The 24,609-nt window shown below is 32.6% G+C and overlaps 1 protein-coding gene across 4 annotated transcripts in view; it reads right to left on the bottom strand.

Moving 5' to 3' along the window:
* LOC105251676 (dipeptidyl aminopeptidase-like protein 6) overlaps positions 1-24,609 on the bottom strand; it is a 50,396-nt gene that overhangs the window by 10,308 nt on the left and 15,479 nt on the right. The window contains exon 2 of one of the 4 annotated variants that reach the window (XM_011258633.3): positions 3,525-3,760. In XM_011258633.3, coding sequence (XP_011256935.1) covers positions 3,525-3,617 — 93 coding nt within the window. In that variant the 5' untranslated portion in view covers positions 3,618-3,760. Of the gene's footprint in view, positions 1-79; positions 341-3,515; positions 3,761-24,609 lie in introns of those variants that run through there. The other 3 variants (XM_011258632.3, XM_025413616.1, XM_025413617.1) reach the window with 3 other exon arrangements.

Below are 24,609 nucleotides of genomic sequence, written 5' to 3'. Positions count from 1 at the left end.
ATTTGAAGCATAGCCGGGCAGTGACCAAATTGTTGATTAAAGCCCAAGTTTTAAAAGCGATAAAACTGATTGCGCTTATCTTCCGAAAGATTAACGGGGGTGTTAGCCATGGCTGCTTCTTCCTGTTTTTCGGTCCGTCGCGAAAGCAAAATCCGAAATTGGTTCCGTTACAGACAATTATCGATCACTATTTTGAATTCACAGCGGCACAAATAATAAATACGTTACACTCGACACTTATAATTAATTCATCCGTTTAGGAGACACAGATACGCTGACCGGACTGCTGAGCGCATTTCTGCCAAGAGTATTTCAGCCTATTGCCGCCCACATTTCAACTCTCCTTCTCTCTGTATATATTCTTCCTCTATATGTATATCTATATATTAATATACATACATATATATATAAAATAGTGAACGCTAATGCGCGCACGTCATATGCATATGCGTCAGTGCACCACGTGTCAAAATATCGCGCGGCTGATCGGCGACGACTGATGTTTCTCGCAATCGATCCGCGCCTCGCGAGAAACGATCGATGATGCGATAACGCGCGAACAATTCCGATTGGCAAATGTAAAGCGGGGACCACAGACTTTTGCCTAAGCCACATAAGCATAAGAAAATTGGTTGGTTCATTTTCTTATGTGTACACTTGTGGATCAATCAATTTCCTTATAGTTGTGTGCCTATGCAAAAGCTTGTGTCCCTGGCTTAATTCCGCAGATCGAATTTATGCGAACCTGACAATTTGTCCATTTTCCGAGACTAACAACGTTCGAAATTGTACCGAGGTTTTTTTAAAAGCAGGAGAGGATGTTTCTGTCATGTTCTTTTCACCCTTTTTATCTTACTCGAACAGGAAATTTAAATAGATGACATACACTATCCACCTAACAATTATCTGTTTTTAAATTATCAAATTATTAAAGTGGACATTAATTCTAAATGCATGTATTTGGTTGGAAATAATTTCGCGAAAGTTTTGACGTAATGACAAATGGAGCAAAGCGGTTTTAGATGTGACCGCAGTCTGAGAAACGGCAACTGCGAAACGGAAGTCAAAGGGAGGATTTCCCTACGTGTTGGCCGCGATACAATAACGGATCTAGAAAGTAGTATGTGTACTAAACTTACGGAAACTAGAGCCAGTTTCAACGCGGTGGTTTTCCTCAAGAGTATAATGGTTTTCCACCACGAGCGTCCATTCAAATTAAAGTGACGCCGAGCGTATTTTAACCGTTAAATATTTCAGGGAAACTCGTTTTCACATTTATCTTTGAGAATTTGCATTATCCTTCCTTTAGAATGACAACGCGCGCATTAATATATGTGGAGCGTTTCATAGTAGTTAGGTAACCATCGAAACGCTGAATATCGCCATTGATCGCAAAATGTTTCGGTACGTTGGACAAAGCGTCTTTAATCAAGACTCGAGTGACGTTTAATTCGAGTAACGTTTATTGAAGGTGACAGTTCGAGAGCCAATATCATACCCGAGTAGATAACGATGACTATTCGTAGAAATGAGCGAATAAAATGACATTGCTGGCATTTTACAGCAATGGTTTGCTAAGAATTGGCTAGATATGCTTTTTTTTTTATACGTATAGCATATGTGTGCACGTGCATGCGCATATCAAAAAGATAAAATGTAGTCGTTTCATTTTCTGTCCTTCTCACTCGTTAGCTACGGATTCGAGGCGCGTGTTATCAGATAATTCAATAATCAAGTTACTCTATGTTTGTGTATGTCGTTAGCTAACAGGAGTTTCCCGATTCTGTCGTCAGAGTCCCTCTGTTGCTATGTGCTTCTTGTTCTTGTCAATTCTGTCTTTCTATTTTTCGTTCGCCAACATGGCGAATGATAAATTTGTTTACTCTTAGGTATCGGCTGAATTCTACGAAAATCGCATACAAAACGAAACGATCGATGTATAATTTCTTATTAAAAAATTGTTGACGAATCAACTGATTAAAACTAGTTATCGATTAAATAAACTTTTTTTGTTTCTCATTAAGAATGAAACGTAATAGTTTTAATGAACGTAAACAGTCGTTTCGTGAAAATCATAGAATCAACTTTGTTCAACTTTGAGGGAATAGCCGGTTAATTTGAATATAATTAAACTATACACATTTTGCATGTTAACGTGAAGATAAAGAAAAGTAGATGAAATTTTAATAACATTTTGTTAGGACTCGTAAGTGCTCATAAACTAGAAGGAAAAAGCCATCAAACGGATAAAGAAAGTGTTTTACGTAACAAGACGGAACGTGCTTCGAAGAGACACTCATGCAGATTTTTCGGGGCATCATAAACACAATTCACTGTACGAGGAAAAATGTGACTTATATCTCTTTTATAATCACACAATTAATGAGCACACACTCTACATTTAATTCTCACTCTGTTATTTCGAATGATTGGGTTGATGTACGTTATTGCATGCCATGTTTCATGCTTGTGGAAACGTTGACGTCAACTTAATGAGACTTGATCATTTATTTAAACTCTAGTCAAGATGTTTTTTCGCATTTCATCATGGACAAACAACAAACATAACTGACGTTTCCTTTAACGTGGTCATTTGCAATTCAAAGTCCGAGTATCGATCGGATAATTATTCAAATATTACATGAATGTCGCAAGATAATTGTAAATTTCATCTTTTTCTAATTTTATCACAATTTTTTCTACAAAAAGACAGCAAGAAGATTAAATTTGTTACAAAAAAAAAACTGAATTTATAGAAACCTAACAGCGTAAATGTCTAGCGTCTATTGGCTCGCTATCTTATTATCGCACGATATTCGTTATAATACCGCGTATAGTTTGTGCACGACGTAACTACGCTATTTGAACTATTATACCGAGTGGTCGCTTATACAAGTACTGATACTCAACGACAAATAATTCTACTACACCTGTGGACATGTGCGCGAAGAGCTTTAATCTTCATACAGTCCTATATTAATATTATTAATATTTATTACACTTCTACCAAATGTCATTTTGAAACTTCTGTGGATGTTTGTGATTATTAAACCAAGTGCAACATACATGTCCACACATACATTTCACACTTGAACATTTATTACATTTCTATATTGAAGACACATTACATCTAAATGTGTCTACATCACATCTAATAAAGCTACTCTTGGGTACTCTATGAAAAGATTATCACAGGGGGCTTGGTATTAAACAGTCTAGTACATTGATAATTACTAACATTAACATTCAATTTTATCTAGATTTTTTTCAATCTAGCGTAAGAGATAGTGTCCAAAAATATTAACACACAGTGCAAGATGTTAATTCCTTTTTTTCTGTCGAAATCAACTTCAACTTTTTGTAAATGTTTAAATTAATAGCCGATACCACACTAGGGTGATTATTGACTTCCATCAAACATATATTTACATGCATTTAAACCTGATCGTAGTCCACGGAAGAAATATTCGACGATTGGGAAAGGGATCACTTATTGAGCCGGTTGAGCGATTTACCTCTTTTACCTGGGCTGATTTTGAACGGGGATCGGCGACCTGGACGGTCTCATCGGGAGGCAGCCGCCAGGAGTTCCTCTCAACGTTAACGCTGGCGTTCATAGCGGCCTCCTCCTCCGCCTCCCGTATCCTTCGTCGGTCTCAGCCACTTCGTCCTCGCGCGATCGCTTCCCCAAGGTCCCCGGGGTAACCCCCGGGCTACTCCTGGGGCCGAGGTTTTATTACACCAATCCACAGTTCTTCACCTAGCAAGGAAATGAGACTTAATAAATTTTTATGTACACGTTGTACGGTAAAATGTAAAGAAGCGAAAAAAATATATACGTTAAATCAATCTAACGATAAAATTACCGAATGAACTGATAAAAGTGGAATATTAAATTCAAGGAGATGGAATATTGAAGAATAATAGAGAGGAATGAAAAAGATAGGTCCTAAGTTCAAGAGTAGCAATTCAATCTGAGGTGAAACTCAATCTGAACTTTGGTACCGCGAGTTAAGCACTATATACAGAGCTAATAGCAAATTGATGAATTAAAACCGCGATCAAATTTTATTAAAATGTTGAAAGGATGAATTGCAGGAACGCTTTTATATTTGCAAATTAAAAATTGAAAAACGTAACAGGAAATTTTCAAATTTTTAAAAACAATCTGTGATTAATAAATATTTTACTCGAATTGAATTGAATTTTCTTCGATTCTTTCTTTATTCGAGAAAAGGGCAAATTAACGATCGCTTCAACGATCGATGACGTAATTTTTCCAAGGAATTTAATATCTTCCGCGATATGATTAGTCAACGCCCCAAATTCCACGAGAAAGTTGCAGCGTTTAACTCACGATTTGTGCAGAGAAAAAGAAACTTGATAATCTTGCTATTCCAGTTATTGTACACTTTTTTGTGCAACTAAGTTGCAGCGAGTATGTGTTCGGTAACTGGAACGAGATGAAGACGATAGAAACAGAAAGAGAAAGAAAGAAGTACCGATTTCGGTTACCGCAAATTTATGGGGCGTAAAAGAAATACAAAGACGTGGGAAGTAACGAGCAATATATAGAGGACAACCGATTAAAGTTTTCGCGTTCTTGCATTTCTATCGTTATGCGAATAATGTGCTAGAAATTGAGAAGAAAACTATCTGTGAAATTGTAACTGTCGTAGAATCTTATTCTAATGAGCAATAAAAATCATTTTATATCTTATCGTTAAATTTGAATTTTAATGATCATTTATTTACTCGTGAAAAATTAAGCACGAGTCAACATGATGATTGTCATAATCACTTTCGTTCATTTTCATGCGACTATTATTATTTAGAAATTAAAAACAAAATTATCTGTGAAATTGTAACTGTCGTAGAATCTTATTCTAATGAGCAGTAAAAATCATTTTATATCTTATCGGTAAATTAGAATTTTAATGATCATTTATTTACTCGTGAAAAATTAAGCACGAGTCAACATGACTTTGTCTCTCATTTTCATCCGACAATATTTAGAAATAATTTCTCTAAAAATTATAGACGATGCATACCTATTTCATCAAACAATCGTTAACATGTTTTTGACATAATGTAATTAATATATCGAATATATGTCGTCATATTTATATGCCATCAATCTTTTAAGTGTGTCTTTCTGTTCAATAATAACCTTAATTTAAACAAGACGTTTTCTCGATCATCAAAAATAAACAAGAATTATTAGCAAACATCGGTGCTCCAATAGGAGTGCGAAAAAAAGAAACAAGAAACTCCCGCAAGAAGAAGCGAAACAAAGGACATTGTCCCCGTCGTGGGTGATGCAGGGGTAGCATGCACCGTGCTAACTCCACGTGTGACGTCAGAAGAGTTACGTCAATGGTGCGGCGGACTGTGTTGTACAGCCTCGCAGCAATGGTGGAGATGGCTGCGTTGCAGAAGGGAGGTTGTCGACTAGTTGAAAGGTCGTGGAGGCAAAGGGGGTACGCGAGTATGATCGAGGAGGATTCGTGGGTGCTGCGCTGGACGGGGCTGACGTGAAATAAGGCCGATCACCCCGGATCCATCCCCGGATTTCATTCATCAGTCACAGTCGAGCGTGGCTCGTGCGAGCTATCGGGATTAATTTTCCGCGGTTGTGTCTGCATAGCGGAAAGGATAAAATCGAGCACGGCGCATCGATATCCGCGAACTTTCCAATTTGCCAAACTGGAACAAAATTTCTAAAAATGGCAATTACAGTGTGACGCAGTGGTCGCGCCAAGTGTATATTGATTATTGTGGGTAACGCGCTAAATTAATGGCTGTACAGTTAATAGTACGGAAAGGAAAATTATGCTTTATCCTCTACGAGAGACAGACGATATTTTGAACAGTCATGGAATAATACAATATGTATCTGAGATAAAAAAAAATTGTAATCAATCTTTTATATAATCATATATTTATTTTAATATAATTTGATTGAGCTTTGAGCCATGTGGATCGTCCTATATTTTTTTATTCCATTTATTTTATCGATATATATATGTTTATATCAAGTTATTATAAATCAATACTAGTTTTGCAATTATAAGAAATGCGCATCGAATCAAATTCTCTCTCGACGAGAGCCGTAATAGATCCGCAATTTCGCTAACAATAAGTTTATTTCTTTTAAACTTTTTACAGATATATCCTCTTTCGCTTACGAGCTACGTAACGTTAAATTGGCTCGTTAAATATTTCATACAATGTCCTTGAAATTTTCATTATTTGAGCGATTGACTATATATCGACCAAGTTTCGCACAATTGATTATCGAAACATAATTTATATTTCTCTGAAAAAAAAATTTAAAGTTTCTCGTATACGAAAATTTTTTTTCATAATAATTATATTGTTGTGCTAGATTATTAAATAACGAACGAAAGAGATGTATTAGATTGATGTATATTAGATTTAACAGTTTAATCGGCTTACAAATGAATGGGTGATTTCAGATTTTTCAATCCAATTGACATTATTCTTCTTTATGTATACCTGTAATATATAAATTTGCTTACTACGAAACATAAATATAGCGATTTTAATTTTGTTAATGACGCAAAATTTTGCAGTTTTTTTTGGTCGAGTGTATTACACTTTTTGAGGATGGGATCTATCTTTTCTTGCTACTGTTTGAAGCAGAATGATTATCCTCGAGCCGGAAGATCGAGCAATTACGCTTCTTCGTTCCTCAGGAAATTCTAAGCTCGGCAGTTCCTTTAATTTTGTCTCTTTGTCTGTTACATTTTTTGTAAGAAACGTAGATAGCGACGCTTTCATGAAGAAAATAACAGATGTTGCAAAAATCAATATGACCTGATCTCTCCAATAGCTTCTCTCTATTCTTTCCATATCATGTCGTTAATATCAAGTATTCTTCTCTCGAGACTCGCGAAAGAAGCAAAGTGTCAATCTATAAACTATCAACTAACAGGTAGTTTCTATATCGCATGACTCAACTATTTATCTATGCGTGTTTTAATTTTATCAAATTTTACGACGCAAAATTTATTCGATTAATTATTCTACAGCATTACTTTTATATTATTATTCATTCTTTTGTAGAAATTTACATGACATTATAACTAGACACAAACATTTTTTTTAATCTTTAATTTTATGTAAAATTGAGACACAATTAAAAAATTTAACTGTATATATTGTAAAGCTCATATTTTTTCAAATTTTTCATTATACGAAAAATGTATAGAGAGAATTATATAATTACATTGTAATGGGATCATGAAAAAATATTTTATTTCTTCTGTGTGTAAAATGATAATTCGGATAACATAATATCACACACAGTGTATGCGCGAATTAATATTTAATGATATAGTATTTTATATTTATCAGAAAAAAGCCGTGTGTTTATTTGTACAAGATATTACATGTATAAGCATAGAGAAAATTAGATCGAAATAAGATATTTGAATATAACGTCTTATTTGCGCCGCTTAAGATATTTCATTTTTTTATAAAGGTGGAATAAGATAGTACATTTTTTTTTAATTTTTCCTTATTTGAAAAGTTTTATTATATTAAGTTATATTTTTTTATTACATATTAATTTTTTTACCATTATATACTTCTATAAGTTCAAATATGTCCAAACTATTTCTCTTATTTCCATTCTTTTTCTTATTATTAATTTTAGTAAGTTTATTTCACACAATTACAGATTACATATCTCACATTCACGAGAAGAAATGTGTTTTTAGATAATAGTTTTACCATTCAATTTAATGTTTTTAATGTGTATAGTTTTATCATTAAATTTAATGTGTTTATAATGTGTGAAAATGTGCGTCCACTGGAGCTATATTTACAGTTTAGCGGTAGTAGAAACGTAATGCGTTTTTTAAATTAATATATGTATCGAAGCGTGCACGTAAATTAAATGAACTTATGAATACGAATATTATCTGCAAAAACGTATAAAAATTTCGATTTCATTTAGAGCTTGCCATTTTACTTATTTCGATAAACAGTTGCTATTGCTATCCATTTAGAGCTTGCCATTTTACTTATTTCGATAAACAGTTAATATATTTTATTCTGTTATTTAAAAAAACAATTTGAGAAACAACGTGTTTATTTCTAGAAGGGCTTGAGTCAATTTCGTCTCAAAGCAGTCTTGCTCGCTTGAATAGTAGAGATACGAAGGTACACATTTGCTTATGTGAATTACACGCATATGCTCTACCATGAACGACTGATATTATACGGCTCCGAAGTGTGTGTCATGAAATTGCTTTTGCAACCGCGAGCAAATATCTGACATGAGTTTAAGTACTGGAATTAAACACATGTATTTGCATAATTATAGTTTACATTTAGTCGTTAAAATTATTGATTTTAGCTTCATTTAAAGGCGGGATATGGTAACGTTTCATTATTGTTATTATTATCGATGCTTGAAAATTATATGTGATACGATACTATCATTAACTAAACATTATTATAAGGCCAAAGATGAAGATATTCAAAGATTCACTTTTTCTATAACAAGAATTCGTCACAAAAATTATGATCGAATCAAGATCGCAAACAAAATTTCTCGATTATATTGATCGCTGAATATCTATAATTTTATTCTAATTAAGTTGAATGAGGAGGATTTGCTATTATTTTCTCAAGGAAATCGAAGTCTCGTAAATAATATTGCACTCCTCGCGATACACGTGCATACGCATAGCGCATGTCGATTCCTCAAGCATAAAGTGAACTCTCTCAACTGCCAGTAATCAATGTCTGCTTACGCGGAAATGCAGTTTGAAAACAAAGCCATTTGTCTGTCCCTGAGCGAAAGGGATGAGCATCGCCAGCGCAAAAAACGATGACGAATGCGGTGGAATGAAGCTAGCTTGCACTTTGACGTCGATGATGATCCTGGATTCGCTCTTTTTTCCGCTAGAGGAAAAAGATGAACCGCACTGACAAATTGATGGTTCAATACCATCTGTATATTTCGTATATGTATGATGAATATTTTAATTAAAATTGGGCTCAAACTTTAGCAGCGAATTATCTGATGAATGATTTCTCTTCGATGAAAATTTCATTTCGCTCATGTCTCTTAGATATATCGCGGTATTAAATATCTCGGGTAATTCGAATTAAATTTTATAGCCCTTGTACATTAGAATATTGTTGGAGGAAAACCTACCTTAAATAAATGAAAATTATCAATTTACAATGTTAATTATCTTTATAGTTTCTTTTTCCTAAAGATAGGAAATTTTCACGTTTGAAAAAAACGATCTTATAGTTTGATGTGATTCTTACGAAGCATCTTGCACGTGTATACTATACATGGAACTCGTTCATCATACGCGATCAATCAATATGATGCATGCAACGATGTATCTTGAGTGCAGTTCGTGCAATAGATTGAGGAATAAGTTAAAAAAAAAACAACTACAAGGACACTGAAACGAGATCTCCAAGGTTGTGCAGAAGAATGACATTGATAAATGGCAAATAATGCCGTAATAAGTATCAATTTACATAATATAAATGCATTGAAATAATTGCGAAATACATTATACAATTATAAATCTTCTTATAATTACGACGAGGATGACGAATATTGTACATAATTTTATATTCTCTTAATTTTTTTACTATAATTATAAATTTGTTCGACTATTTTTTGCTGAAAATTATTTGATGATAAACAAAAGTTTAATCAGATGTTTTTAGATGAATTTAAAAATTAAAATAAATAAAAATAAAATAGGCAATAGAAGCTAACATTAAAGTTAAAATTTAAAAGTTAATGTAACATGTATAATAATAATTATGAATGAATGATAAAATAATCGACGTTAAGTGTACTTTTTATATATATAGAAGATATATACATAGAAGAATAAGCACAGAATTCTTTTTATTATCTTACAGTCGATTATGTACATAGAACGAAAGATTTATCGTTCGGTCTCGGAATCGAATCTAAAAAGGACAATTACTTAAGTATAATAGCTTTAGCTAATCGTTGCAAACAAAGCAAGGGTTGTACTGCAAAACATTTTAACCAATTGCTACGTAGAATTCATTACGATAAAATTATCTGATTTTGTTTCCGTTTCTGTGTCCATTTCCGTTTCCAATCTCGTCAACGAAGATGAATAGATTTTCCTATACACGTATTTTTCAAAAATCCACGTATATAAGACGGATGGAGGTATAAATCTGCAGTAATCGCGTTATTGAAGCTACCTGTTGTATCCATATTCGATGTAGCCGATCGATTTGCTTGAGAGCGATTTGCTCAACAAATACCGTATTAAGGCCTAGCATGATCCGATACCAATATATCGACATTCATCGGATACTCAATATTTGAATATATATATAAATATAGAGATAAATTTCTCGAATTTATATATATATATATACACAGGGTGTCAGGACAATCTCTTCCCAAAAAAGCTCTTGTAGCTCACTTCGAGAGCTTTTCACACTATAATAAAGTTCAACACTATAATAAAGTATTTTGAAGAATTCTCGAGGTGAGCTACAAGAGCTTTTTTTGGAAGAGATTGCCTTGACGCCCTATACTTGAGAGATTATTAGCGTATTTAGATAATGTAAACAATTCAAATCATTATTCAAATTTTTGAATAATACGCTAAATTCATAAGGGATTGGATATATAATCTAGATACAAGAAAATACTTGCGTATTCTTAGGATTCTGCGAACTCCGCCAAACTTAAGATTGTTATTCGTGTCAGGAAGGTCGACAAGAAGCAGAAACGCGCAAAGACGGCGACGCGCGTCTTTACGCGCGACACAGAAATAAAACGAGAGATGACCTGGCTCGTAACCAAGATGGTTAATCTCGCGCATCATGCCGAACCGATCCGTTCGATGCTTATACAAATCCGTGGAATATCTCGCCGTATATGTTGCATACATAGCTGCGTGCTGCAGCATGCAGCCATGTTTACAAATCGATTTTCTTTACATGCGTACGATATCTTTTTATCTCGTGTAGAATCAAACTTGCGATTTTATCTTATTGAGTGAGTTATTTTGAGGAATGTTTTAGTATAATGATTAGACAGAGAGGATTTTTCTCATAATCTATAATAATGTGAAAGATATTAATTCATTATTATTTTAATTATATATAATTATTTCATATATTTAATTATAATTAATTATTATAATATAAAGTACGATATCATGATTTCTAAAGTCAAGATGCTTCTTGTAACATAAATTAGGTAAATATGAAGGGATGAACCATAAATTATTCTTGCCGAAAGTTTAATTTCAGGAATAAATTTTCTACAGGTAAATACACGTACAAATTTGTGATAAATTTTATTAACTAATAATATTCAAATTTCTGAAATGACTGGCTTTTAAAATTGCATGATATAGTATGATACGTACGTCAACTCAAAACATCAAATTAATCGAAGCACTCTCAGCAATTGGGACGCATTAATTAAGCGTGAAATTTTAAGTCAGTAAAGAGAGTATCTAATGTAGAGAGAATATCTAACTGTGCATTATAACAATGAATCCCGTAAGACGCATTTTTTTCTCGAATTACATTATTTTCGGAGTTTCCAGAAAGAAATTGAAACAATTGCATTTTCGCTTACATATGTTCACCTTGCGGTTTATTATCGTTATTATTTTTTACCACGAAAAGATTTGGACAAATAAATTGGTACGATGTTTTTTGTCGTCATGTCCAGATAATTTAATCTCTTGCGCAATCACTCTTTGCAGGATTTTAACTTGAGCTCCTTGTGAAGCATCTATATTTCGAAAATGGTGATATTAGCTCGCGCGGCTCCTGTAGAAATCCATCTTAGTTTCGTTGCAGTTTAAATGTTTCGCGTTTTCGATAGACCGCCTACACGCGTAATTTATTCGCGATAACGCATCATGCAAAGTTTCATTCTTTCCCACAACGAGAGTTTGATCCTTTCTCAGAAACTTTGCGCTGTTCGTTTCCCAAAATCTTTCTCTTTATATTGCTTTCACTGAATGATCTTTTCCGGACATGACAGATAAGTTGATATTTTATATTTCTTTTCTTCAATTATCTCTATTACTTTATAATTATAGCTCAACTTTATGATACATACACAGTTTCTACAATGTGTGCGGGATACGGCAAATAAACATTTTGTTGGAACGGAATGCGCTATACAATATTTATGAATGTCTCTTAATTTAACCCTTTTTTTTATTCTACGCTGTTATGCCATATAATTGTAACAATAAATATCAGGGTATTCGGCCACGTAACAATTAAAACTGTTTATCATGTTTTTAACATGGCTGGTATTTAGTTTCTGCTCTTTAAAGTTAAATTATGCCGCATATACAGGACTGTTGTAGAAACGCATTCTTTTTTTAAAATTTGTTTTATCTTTCTTTTATTTTGATGTATTTAATTTTTCAAATATTATCAAAGAATAGTTTATATAACATTAATATTATATATGCGTGTATGCAACAATCTAATATATTTTGTCATTCAACAGCGGATATCGAATATTTTAGCCGACTTAAAACACATGATGTAATATGATGTTTATAGCTCCGTCGCATATATTTTATGACGACAGTCTTTTCCGTTTGTATTGGCCTGGGCAGAGATAGTCCTACCGTAACCCACCCTACATATTTACGATGTTTGACTTTTATAAGCACACGAAGTACGATGAATACGATCACGGAGGATTAAAGTTTCTTTCGATTTTAAATATGGCTTTTTGCCAGAGATCGTATCAGACATTGAAGGTCTTCCTTCTTTTTGTGGTCTTTCCATTTTGTCGACGAAAATCACGACCATAAGAAAATTAAAAATTTAGCAAAAATACACCCAATATAATGTGGAAATGACAAAGGTAGCAACAAAAATTAATTAGAGAAAATGCACGGTGTAATCCGCACGTAAATTCAGGAATAACTTCAAAAACTAGTTCAGGAATCTCTTTTTCACACACACGCACACACACTTATAGAATTCATCAAAACGGCGGATGTCTTTTTTCATGTTTCTTTTTCTAAATTTTCGAATCTTTTCAATAGCTGTGTCTATATCTCTGTGAGTTTATTCACGTAGAACGCATTTTTGGCTCGAAAATCAGTGCAAAATATATTTTGAATGAAATTGTCGAAATTGACTAAAGTAACTTCTTAATTGTCCTATTTTTCGATAAAATGCAATTTATTTTGCCAATAATGAGATTTACAAATTATGCCAAAATAATTGTTATATTGTGTAAAATATTATACTGACGTAGCATCCCAAAAGTTAATTCGAAAGAATAAATGAATTCTGTTCTTTGCATATTAATTAATTATAGAAATAAGCTTCGAATCGTTGCGATAATGAATATTCTTTTTGTAATAAATTTACCATTAAATACACGAATTTATATATTTGATTTTTGGAAATATAATTTAAAAGTAAAAATTAAATATTCTTTCTAAAAATGTATGTATCATCATTATTTTTAAAACAATTTAATTAATTTTTTTATTTTAGGATTAATTTTCCATAAAAAAGTTATTATTTCAATAATAAAGACAGAGAAAGTTTGGGCAATTAAATATTAATAAGTTAATTATATAAATTCCTTTTTGAATATGATGATATATCGAGGAGGAAAATGGAGAAAGCTAAAATTGCGAGAAAAAGGTTGTCGAGAAGAATACAAGCTTTCATATAAAATTTTGCTCTTTTGCATTCTTTTATTATCGTACTGCATAGAATATGAGCAAAGAAATGATAGTGAGAACCGGAGAAAGAGAGAGTGCAATGTACGAAAATGCACGCGATACAATGCCAGCAATGCTGAGGATTCTCAGATTTCCGCGGAATGCATCCCGCAAAACTCTTCGCTTGTGTGGAATTTTCTAAGCTCGCATACACACATGGTACTTGAGTGCCCATAATTTCGCGTCTGGAATTAATTTGTGATTTAAAAGGCGAGAAAACATGTACTAATGGAATGGATTTAGCTATTTACAATGTCTTTACCGGACAACAAGAGAATAGAGGATCCAAAATTGAATTAACATTGATTTAACTCAAAACTTATCATACATGCTAATTTCATGGAAAATATAATTGTTAATAATTATTATATTTGAACAATATTCAACAAAATAGAATAATTTGTTTATAACACAAAAAGATGATAACAACATTATATTTTCATATTTTCTATTTACACAATAATACGTTTTAGATAATCTCTTTGAAGATAAAAATATAAGATATATCTAAAAATTGAATAATTTTCTCTTTCTTTCTTTTTTTCTTGACGATAACATTTAAGGTCTATGCATGCAAAATTTTCTCGCAAAATGTTCCAAGAAAATAACATCATTTACATCAGAACAAAGTTACTTTCGGATAATAATTAATTTCTTTGTTTCGCAGCATATTCTGCAGGCAATAACGGACATTAGCACAAAATGTTTTTCTCTCATTTTTCTATTATTTAAAGTCTTTTGTGTTGCCTTTATGTACATTAATCTATAAAATTTTATTTATGCGAAAAAATTTATTAGTAATAAACAGATCTTTTTTTCTTATTCGCGAATTTTGATTGCTTAGATTAAGCATTGAACAAAACATTCAACAAGACAAAATTTAAAAAATTGATGAAATCAGAAGCGTTAATCTAATGTTGATCACAGATAATCGACCGTCTTTGATTGTCCTTTTCATTTTTCGATATTTCAAAAGCTATTTTTTTTGTAATGAGAAAACATTTTAAGTTTCCTGTACGTTATATTTAAGCGATCGATTAAAGAGTGGATGTCATCTTGTGCGCTGGAGAGTCCTCATTTATAATCGCTTTTATCATCTCAAGCTATTATGTATTTTCCAGTGCGATAGAATAATAATCTACAATTTATTGTCGACATTTATTATCCATATTTACGATAAAAATCAACGTCGTATGATTATCACGCTGTTATCAGAGATAGACTTATAATTGAATTGTCAAGATTAATTATTACGATATATATATTTACATATGTGTGTACGCGCTCTTCAAATTATTTGAGATAATTACAAGGAATTTATCTCACCGCTACCGTTTTCTATTTACCTCACAAAGTTGTCGCCAAAATTTACGCAATTCACGCTGAAATTTGCGTATGAATAAGATTTGCTTTTGATGATTTAAAATTCTTATAAAGTGTTGTTCTTCTTTCTTTCTGGCGCCTTTAGCCTTTTATTCTCGATGCCAATAATAGTATTGTCTTCATGAATATTAAAAAAATAAGAAGAGAAAGAGGGAGAGAAAGAGAGAATGGCAAAAGAAATAGAATGGCTAGCTTTATATATTTCCAAAAGAGAATACGCTGCATGCTAAATCAGTATTCTATATAAATTTACAGATCCGCTTGAGAAGTTGAGATTTATGGCTCCGGCATTTCTCGCGACGTAGCTATTCCGTTAGCGAAATCTGTGTGGATCGGATATTCCCTCGTGATTAGTAGGACTGATCGAATATGTCGCGCGACGTAATGAAGTGCCATATCGGTAACGGAAGACGTCGGTGGTTACGGGACAGCGAGCGAAGGATAATATCTGCGTTCGGAGTTTGAGCGCGGTCAGACGCGTGATTAATTGCCCGAGTCTCGAAACGCTGACTAAAGGCCAGTTCCGCAGGTTTGGCACGTCGACCGGCTCGCGAAATTAATAACGAGCAATGTAGATGAAAGGTAGGCTTAAGGAATTTCCTTCCGATACCACGCCCTCTACCTCTGTCCCCTGTTCACCCCGCCAACTGCAACCCCGATCTCCGAAGACTCGTCATCTGTCACGACTATGTGTCAGCGATTTCTACGGGGAATTATAATCTGATGCCTCGTTTCCCGGGACGAGAACACGAGAAAAGCGATTTTTTTCATCAATCATTTCACAAGCGATTACGCTAATAGTTAGTTAAAATATATATGTTAAAAAAAGTAAGATAAGTTTTCTGGAGAGAATTGTCTCAATTATATATTAAGATATTTTAAAATGTATCAATCTTATTATTTTATTTATGTCGAAAGCTAGCAGATATTTTAAATATAAAATTTTAATATAAATAAATATAAAAAAATATAAAATTAATATAAAAATTAAACAAATATAAAATTTCAATATACACATGTGGAAAGGCATAGCAGCCATGGATTTTGGATTTTTTTTTTGAGCAACTCATTATATTTTTAAAAGAAAACAGACTTACCAAAAAATTTTCTAATACTCTTGATAACTCGCATTGTACAATCTATATCTCTTCGACCGAGAAATAAACGATTTGATAATAATCTTCTTACAACGAATTTGTGTGCGAATTTTACCATCACCAGCTTATTCTCGAAATAACACAATAGCATGAACATGATAAAACCATTATTGGAGAAGAACGACGAGAAGTGGAATAATATTGAATCAAAAATTGTGAAATATAGTTAAATCGCACTAGCACTCACTTAACATAACACAATTTTAAAAACATATAAAAGACTTGAAGTATTCAAGAAAGAGTTAAAAGATAATTGGCTGTCATGCCAAGAACTAACACGTAATAAAACGAGTCATGAGTTTATCCTAACGATTCATAGTTAAATCTGACGACACATTGATCGATACATATTTATTATTCATTAAAACGTGGCTCGAATGATGTTTATCTTCGCGAAAAGCGATTAAGCAGATCTCACAGCCAGATATTAATAACTCAGATCGCATTCGTCGTCACGTGCTCTTGGGCTCTTCTAATAATATCTTGTCTATTCTTATCAAAATGCATTGCGGCAGGTTTACGAGCTTTCGCGACACTAAATATTATTAAACTATTAAACTAATTGCAAAATTATATTATTACTCGAGTTATAGCAACAGTAATACGACAGGAATAATAATATGTATCAATGTATACATATGTGTATGTAATAATGTAGAGTGTATTCATAAAATTCCTTTGTGGTTTTGAATGAATATAGTTTTTGAATAAATTGCGTTAGATGCAGGCATTATATTTCAATTTTTGTTGTGTATATGCGCGCACGTGTGTATGTGTCTGTGTGATTATACACATATATATATACACTAAACTAATAATGTATAAATTGATTGGAAATGATCCAATTGTTAGATAAACATTAGAACGTTCCAAGTTTCTTGCCATGCAGCAAACTCGTTTGCATACTTCCACCATATCTATGGCTGCTCTCAGATGCTATTTAAACTTTAAGTGACTTTGTGTTGAAGAGCTTTAAGCACGCTAATTGAAAACAACGAGTCACCAAAGCGCGGCCAAAACGCGGCCACAGGCGGGCTAACTATATGGCCGAGATGATTCGCATGTGGCCCATTTAAGCAGATCAGAATAGCATGAAAACGGCGATAAAAATTTTCAGAGGATTCTCCTCTATTCCACGCCATGTAAATCGCGAAAAAATTCCTCGTGATAAAAACATTAGACTGATGTCCCAAGGAGCAACTTTAAGTAAAATTTGTCCCACACGCAAACTCACACAAATTATTATTGTTAGGTAGATGCGCACAATCCAAAACTGCAATCCTTTTCTTTCTCCTTCATTATTAAACACTGATACGTCCGATCATCCACTGTTCTGAAAGCTCGATAGCTGAATCATTCGCTCGTAAAACTATATTGGATCGCATAAAAATACGCGCGCGTAAAAAATAATCTCACAATCAACATCGTTGGCAAGAGCAACACGATATCGTTGATATTTAAGATATTGTGTCGGAGAAAATATTCTCGAAGAAAACACAAAGCGCTCTCTCTTTTTAGCGTAACGAATCATAGACCGGAACTATAGAATATCGGCATGTTTCGTAAATTTTATAAATCGCAAATTTGTAAACCATTTCACTTGTGCAAAAATTGCATCTAAACGTTCGCAATAGATATTTTATTCTTTACGGAATCTCGATATAAATTCAACTTTGACGTACATTATAAAAGCATAGCAATGAACAGATTGAAAACTGATTCAATCATCCGTGTATTCAAACATTTTGAATATTTGTATCCGTTTTGAACGTCCATCCGCGATATATTCGAGCGAGTGATACAGTAGAAATAATCGTTGTAAGTCAGCCACAGGGCAGATCGCGAAGCATTGACTGATTGCAATTGCAACTGCATTGAAATTTCTCACGGTCGAGCACGTTCAGATCGACCCGAACAACATCGTCTTGACTTTTTGCGAAACTTGACCGATCGAAAGAATTCCCGGCTCCATGAAATTCATCGTTGTTACACATTTCCCTCTCATATTACTCCACTTTTATCAACTTAAAGCCACCCGAAAGTGGCTCTCACGCGCTGTGTGCAGAATTTTACAGATGTTTCTCACGATATTATATATCACGAATACATATAAAAATGTTATTTATAAAATTTCACATAAATTTTAATGCATATGTTTGTGTAATGATTCAATTTATGATAAAATTGTCAAACAATTATTTAAGTAATCGATTATTCGCAATTATTAATATTAATTTTTAATGTTTAATTTAATGTTTGCTTAATTGCTTTAATTACGTTGCAATCCCACAGTCCTATTAGAAAATGCATAAGTATATTATAATTTATATTAAATTTTATTAATATACTTTCATTTGCATTACATTGAGCATTTAACACATTAATAGCATGTTATCATCATTAATGATTTGATTATACTTGTTAATATCATTTATTGATATTAAAGCAGATTTATTTTCACACTATATTATAAAGATATAAATTTCAAGCAAATTTGTAACTTCTTGTTGAGAATGATAATTACATTAATATTGAAAAACTATTTCTAAGTGACTGTCCTCCAATATATATATTCTATATTGATTTAAATTTTTTTTCTTAAAAATCATAATGTACAGCTTTGATTTCCGTGCTAAATTATTTTTTTAGCAGATATTTTCGAAAATGAAACTTACATTAAGGAAAGGAAGAGCACACAATTTTTGCAATGTAATTAGAAGAACGTTGGTCTGATTCATTCGTTACTTCTTTTCGAATAGAATTCTAAAAGTGGCTTCGATATTGCGATTGAATAAACATTCCGTCTAGATTTTCCGTCTCATTTTCCGTTTCCTCTCTTTGCGTCGCTTTGTTTTTTCCTTTATTTTCTTTTTCTCTTCCTCTCTTTCCGATTTCTCATCTTAATCTCGAAAGCATAGAAAAATAAAAATTTGGAATGTTAAATTAAAAAAAAAGAAAAGAAAAGGAAAAGCATTAAACTTATTAAAAAAAAGCATTAAATAATTGGAATAAAATCTCTTTCTCTTTCATTTCTATTTTCTCTCTCATAAATTAGAACTGATCTACTGCGCATTCTACTTAATGTAGCATACCATTATTAGAAAATCAGCATCGTAAAACAAGTATATTTATGTAGCTGATATTCCTCAATTACACAAGATGCATTTCGCATCTCACGATTTTTGCAAAATAATGGATTGTAATGTAACAAATAACGTTCCGACATGTTTGTTTATTTTATTGACTTTGATCATTATAGCACATTATAAACTGTACAATTATTTACATATCTAAATAATAATAGAAACAAATAATAACGCTGTTAATCATTCAAACGTCAAATGCAAAATCAATCAAATTTATTGATCGCTTATCGGATAACGGATGACAATCGAAAACTTTTTATCCCGATTAGCGCGATTAACTAGCTAATTCGAATATATAATCTGAAGATATAATAGCAATGTAATAGAATATTTACAATTTTAATGAGATAATAATTTATATATCAATGTATCTTATTGGAACTTTACTTTTATTCTAATAGGATATAACATCAAATTTTATTCGTATAGAAGACAATGGATGTTTTGTGTTCTCATCGCTTTGGGATTTATCGAAACACCTCTAAAGCGCATCAAGAATTCAGCTGTGTACATGCTTTGATCGATAATTATTTTCCAAAATTAATGAAATTCATTATAATTAATGAAATTTGTGCTTATATAATTCATTGAAACATAATCTTTTAAACAATACAATATTATTTCAGAGAAATATTAAGCAACAATGGTATTGTTGAATATTTGTATATATTATACATTTCGATATTTTTAACATTAATATTTTTGGTCGAATTTTATTCAAGCGTATAGAGAGCAATAAATATATGTAGTAAAAGTAATAAAAAATATTTTTTTTTTATTTTACTACTAATACGAACAAGACAGGATTCCAAAATTTATTTCCGCAGAATATATCTAGCGATGTAATTGATCGCGAAAAATCTTTATTAAATTTAAGCAGCAAATTTTTTTAATAATATTAAATATCCGCTATATCCGCTATATCACGCAGGTACATGCGACATATATCGAGATAAAAAGTCCTCGCAATGCAATATCCTTCGATGTAACATCCATGATGTAGGCCAAGTGCCGAGCGACGTATATACTCTCAAGTTAATTTCAAGACATCTCGAAGATGGGCTTCATCTTTGCCACATGACGTCAGTTCTAATTCTCGCCTTCGTGCAATGTCGTTTTGAAATCGGATTTATCTTCCTTATCCTCTTTGTATTCTAAAGGAGATGCATTTATTCTGCGGTTGAGATGTGCGTGCCTCTCGAGAAGATCAATATATAAAGGAATCTCTTCTTTTTTCTCTTCTTCTTTTCCTTTTTCCTTTCTCGCATGACATATTTACTTAATTTAATTTAATTATTTATTTAAATATTCTGTTTAATCTTCAATCAATTTTACAAAATTTTATTTTATATTTTATTTGGAAAGGGAATATTTTTCTTCTCCTTTTGATTATCATTCCATTTCTCTATCGTATACACAATCTAAAAATTCTTTAAACGAATAGTTACTAATCTCTTCCTTAAAAGCAATTGCGTTGTTCTTCTTTCATTTTCTTCTAATTCAGAGTACGAAAAGATTAAAAAAAGAAAGAAAGCGAGCATTACATTTTTCATAATCATCAGCTGATCAATTAATGCTGCTCATAAAAGATTTATTTCTAATGTTTCTTCTTGAAATAATTTAAATATAATTTTGTTAAGTAAATAGGCTTTGTATAATAAATTGCTGGATGAAAAATACATCATCTTTTAATCCTATTTTTAGCTGATCCTTTTTTCTCTTTTTACAGTACATACATCTAGACAAAGGCTACACACGTATACACAGACAACGACTCCAAGAAGATAGTGACGATATCAAAATGGCAATCTCAACATGCAGATGACGAAGATAGAACGAGAACTCAGGTCAATCATGGCAGAGATCTTTCTTTCTCTTCCCTTCTCTTGTAACGCTCTATTCATTCCTTCTTCCTGCTCTTCTTCATTCTTCTGCGTAGAATATTCAATCGCTCATCCTCTCAACCAAGCGTGAATCCGAAATTTAAGCGAGCTCCTTCACAAAGTTTCACCCATTTGATTCAACTAAAAGCCATCCCTTTCTTTCGTTCTTTTCGGACCGGGTTTCAAATGTCGAATATTCTCATTCTTGACTTCAGGGAATCAACACACTTGGCTGATATTGCAGGCTAACTGCATTTTTTTTACGGTCTTTATTCAGATCGTTAACGATTCCACTTGGACTTAAAATCTGATATGCAAATCTCGTGCAATTAAAATGTCATAGTCTAATGGATAAAGAATAAAAACGTACTTCGTTATATTTATAATGGCCGAAAATTGAAGAGCGTAGTTTCATTAAAACTGAAAATTGAAACACGCGTGCATTCACTATTAAATTCTTGATAAAATTTCTCAGAAATTTTATCAATTTATATTACACAATCAGCAGCGACGAAAATTTAATTACAATATTCATAATCTTGAAAGTAATAACTGCCTAATCTTTCTTTTTATCTAAGTCTTTCTTAATAATTATTAACAACGTTATATATTTTGTCGAATATTTGTCGAGCTTTTCGATCAATTTTGCATCTGTGATTATTCAGTAAGCCAACAATTGGCAACATAAAACAATTATAGTACAGCGTGAGCAAATAATCGCTCTGATTATACGCATGATCGCATAGAGCATGCCTCGTTACACTAATAACTACATTATAGTGTATATGTATATTTAATCGAATATGAAAAATATGAAAAAAATTCCAAGAGCTGTACTCTCGCGTGAGACAATACGGCCGTCGGCTTTATAGTCGTCGGCAAAATGCTAATTATGCGACTGCCTTGCGCACGTCGGTATTGTTAATTGAAAACGTCGTTTTAACTCTGTTTACGAAACCACGATTATCGTTGCGCGTATTTTTTAATGACCCTCTCAAATATAAATTAGCCTTTTTTTTTCGAAAAATTTTGTCGTCGGGTTAATTACTTGTAGCATCTGCGCGCATATTTTAATACTCACATTATGTTTACCTATATAAATGCTAATGAAGAGTGCACGTTCATTCTTTTAAAATTATCTTCTAAAATTATGTTATTTGCGATAATTAAAGGTGCAAATGCGATAATTTTTCTCTCTTCCATTTTAGCTGAGGTCGCGTAATTTCGAAGTAGTTTTAATCCCTTTGAATAGAGCTATGCAATCAGCTTTCTCTACAGATCCTCGCCAGTCCTGTTGAATTTTTCTTCCAGCAATTGCGGATTTTCGTGGCTTGATGAAAAAGCGAATTCAGCACGATCGACCGAAGCTAGGCGAAAAAGGGGACAAGTGTTGATAAAACACATATTACGAGTATAGGCTAAAGGAATTTTGACCTAAATGTTCTTATCAAAAGGTATATTTCGTATGGATCACATCATCGGTGATATATAGCATCCTCTCTAATCACGGACGTTTTTTACGAATTATACCTCGATTCGTTTCGATAAAATCGTTTCGATCATCAAAAGTGCCCGAGGTACGATGAAAAAGGACCGTTCTAAAGGGATTTTTCGCCCAAAGATCCCTTTAGAATCTATTATTGATTTAAAGTTGACTATCTTGTAATATCAGTCATTTTTCCGATAACAAAATTATAATAGTTTAGTTACAAGAGATATAAAAAGTTCTCCTTTCAACAAAATATCTATTTCAAGGAATATTTCTTTGTTTTATATTTTTGCTCTTCTCTTTTTGAACTGATCTGTGTTCAGAAAATTGGCGAAAGTTCTCGAAAACAGATCACGAACAAATAAAATTGACAAGGTTTTCACAAAGTAGATATAAACAAAAATATTTTAGTAGTCAGACAAATAAAATTCGTGATGTTCTTTATATCTCATGACTCAGCATTGTGTTGTAATTTAACTGCTGACATAATTTTACTTCTCTCTTAATTATAGCTTTCGTATATATTTTACGCTGGTAATTTTTCCTTCGTAATAAGAACGCGAAACTGCGAGAATGAAGAAAGTACAGCACGCACAATTGCAACTGCTATTACTATTTTTCAATCTAAAAATATTATATTTGAAGCAAAATAATGAAAAATTTTTTCGTGTTGAGTTTTTCTCGCTTTTGTAACAACTTTTCAGTCTCTTTACATCATTCCTTGGATAATTTTCATTCTTGTCTCCCACTTTTTATTTAATACACCTTTTACACTTTGTTAAAATTGTCATCGTATTGAGTTTGAGTAGAAAAAGAATCTGTTTATTAATTTTTATGACTGGCAGCGACATGCGTATCACTAACATTTTATTTTTATTAACAAAATATATCGATACATTTATTCGTAATAATTTATTCAAGATTTGCTCTCAACGTGTCTCTCAACGTATAATTAGCTTATAAAATCTCTTCTACTCCAATCGCATAAGATTCTTGGATTTAATTCAAATCTGTTCATGATAAATGCAACTAATCGAATCAGAGAGTGTATAGAGTCGACTAAACAGAATTTCTCGTTGACATTGTCTGTCTTGACTCTCGCGCGTACGTTGTCGTGCATTAACAGAGTGGGTGGAAGAGTAGGTCGTTGGAAATGCGGCAAGCTTTCCGCATTAACGTATAGATACAAATTCACATAGCTTTTGAGAATGGAAGTGTAAGTAACTGAATAATGTGCATTTGCATCTGGTGGCGTGAACTCGGCACAAGGACCTCTCAGAAGCAGATGACTGCCGCTGCACCGCGTCCGACTTCTTGCGAATCCTATTTAATCATTCACAAGCGTGATATTACATGGCGATATTGCTTCTTTGCGGCTCATAATTTTGCACCTGAGTGCTTTTGGGGCACGAACATTTCCCAACGATAGAAACTGAATTTAAATTTATCTCCGACGTCTATTTTCACTTAAATCAATGATGTTGTCCACGGTACAAGTAGAGAAGAGTCCCAATGTCCAGCTACGAGATTCGAATTAAAAACGTAACGACTCGCTTGAAGCGAGAGATTAATGGATTCCTGCATGAATGAAACACCGAGTAGCTTTCGGCATTATTGGCTAACGCTACAATTGGTTTTATTTGGATGTATCGATACGCTCTTCTACGCCTCTACACGGGATTCTTTTCATCATCGAAAATTTCAATTTGTCGTGAAATTAACGAGAACTCCCCGAAAGGATTGATTGAGATTTGTGCCGAAAGTTTG

Source organism: Camponotus floridanus, unplaced genomic scaffold (assembly GCF_003227725.1).
Source record: "Camponotus floridanus strain SB8 unplaced genomic scaffold, Cflo_v7.5 scaffold7, whole genome shotgun sequence".
NCBI classification, from domain to species: Eukaryota; Metazoa; Arthropoda; class Insecta; order Hymenoptera; family Formicidae; genus Camponotus; species Camponotus floridanus.
This window is presented reverse-complemented; position numbering and strand designations above follow the sequence as displayed.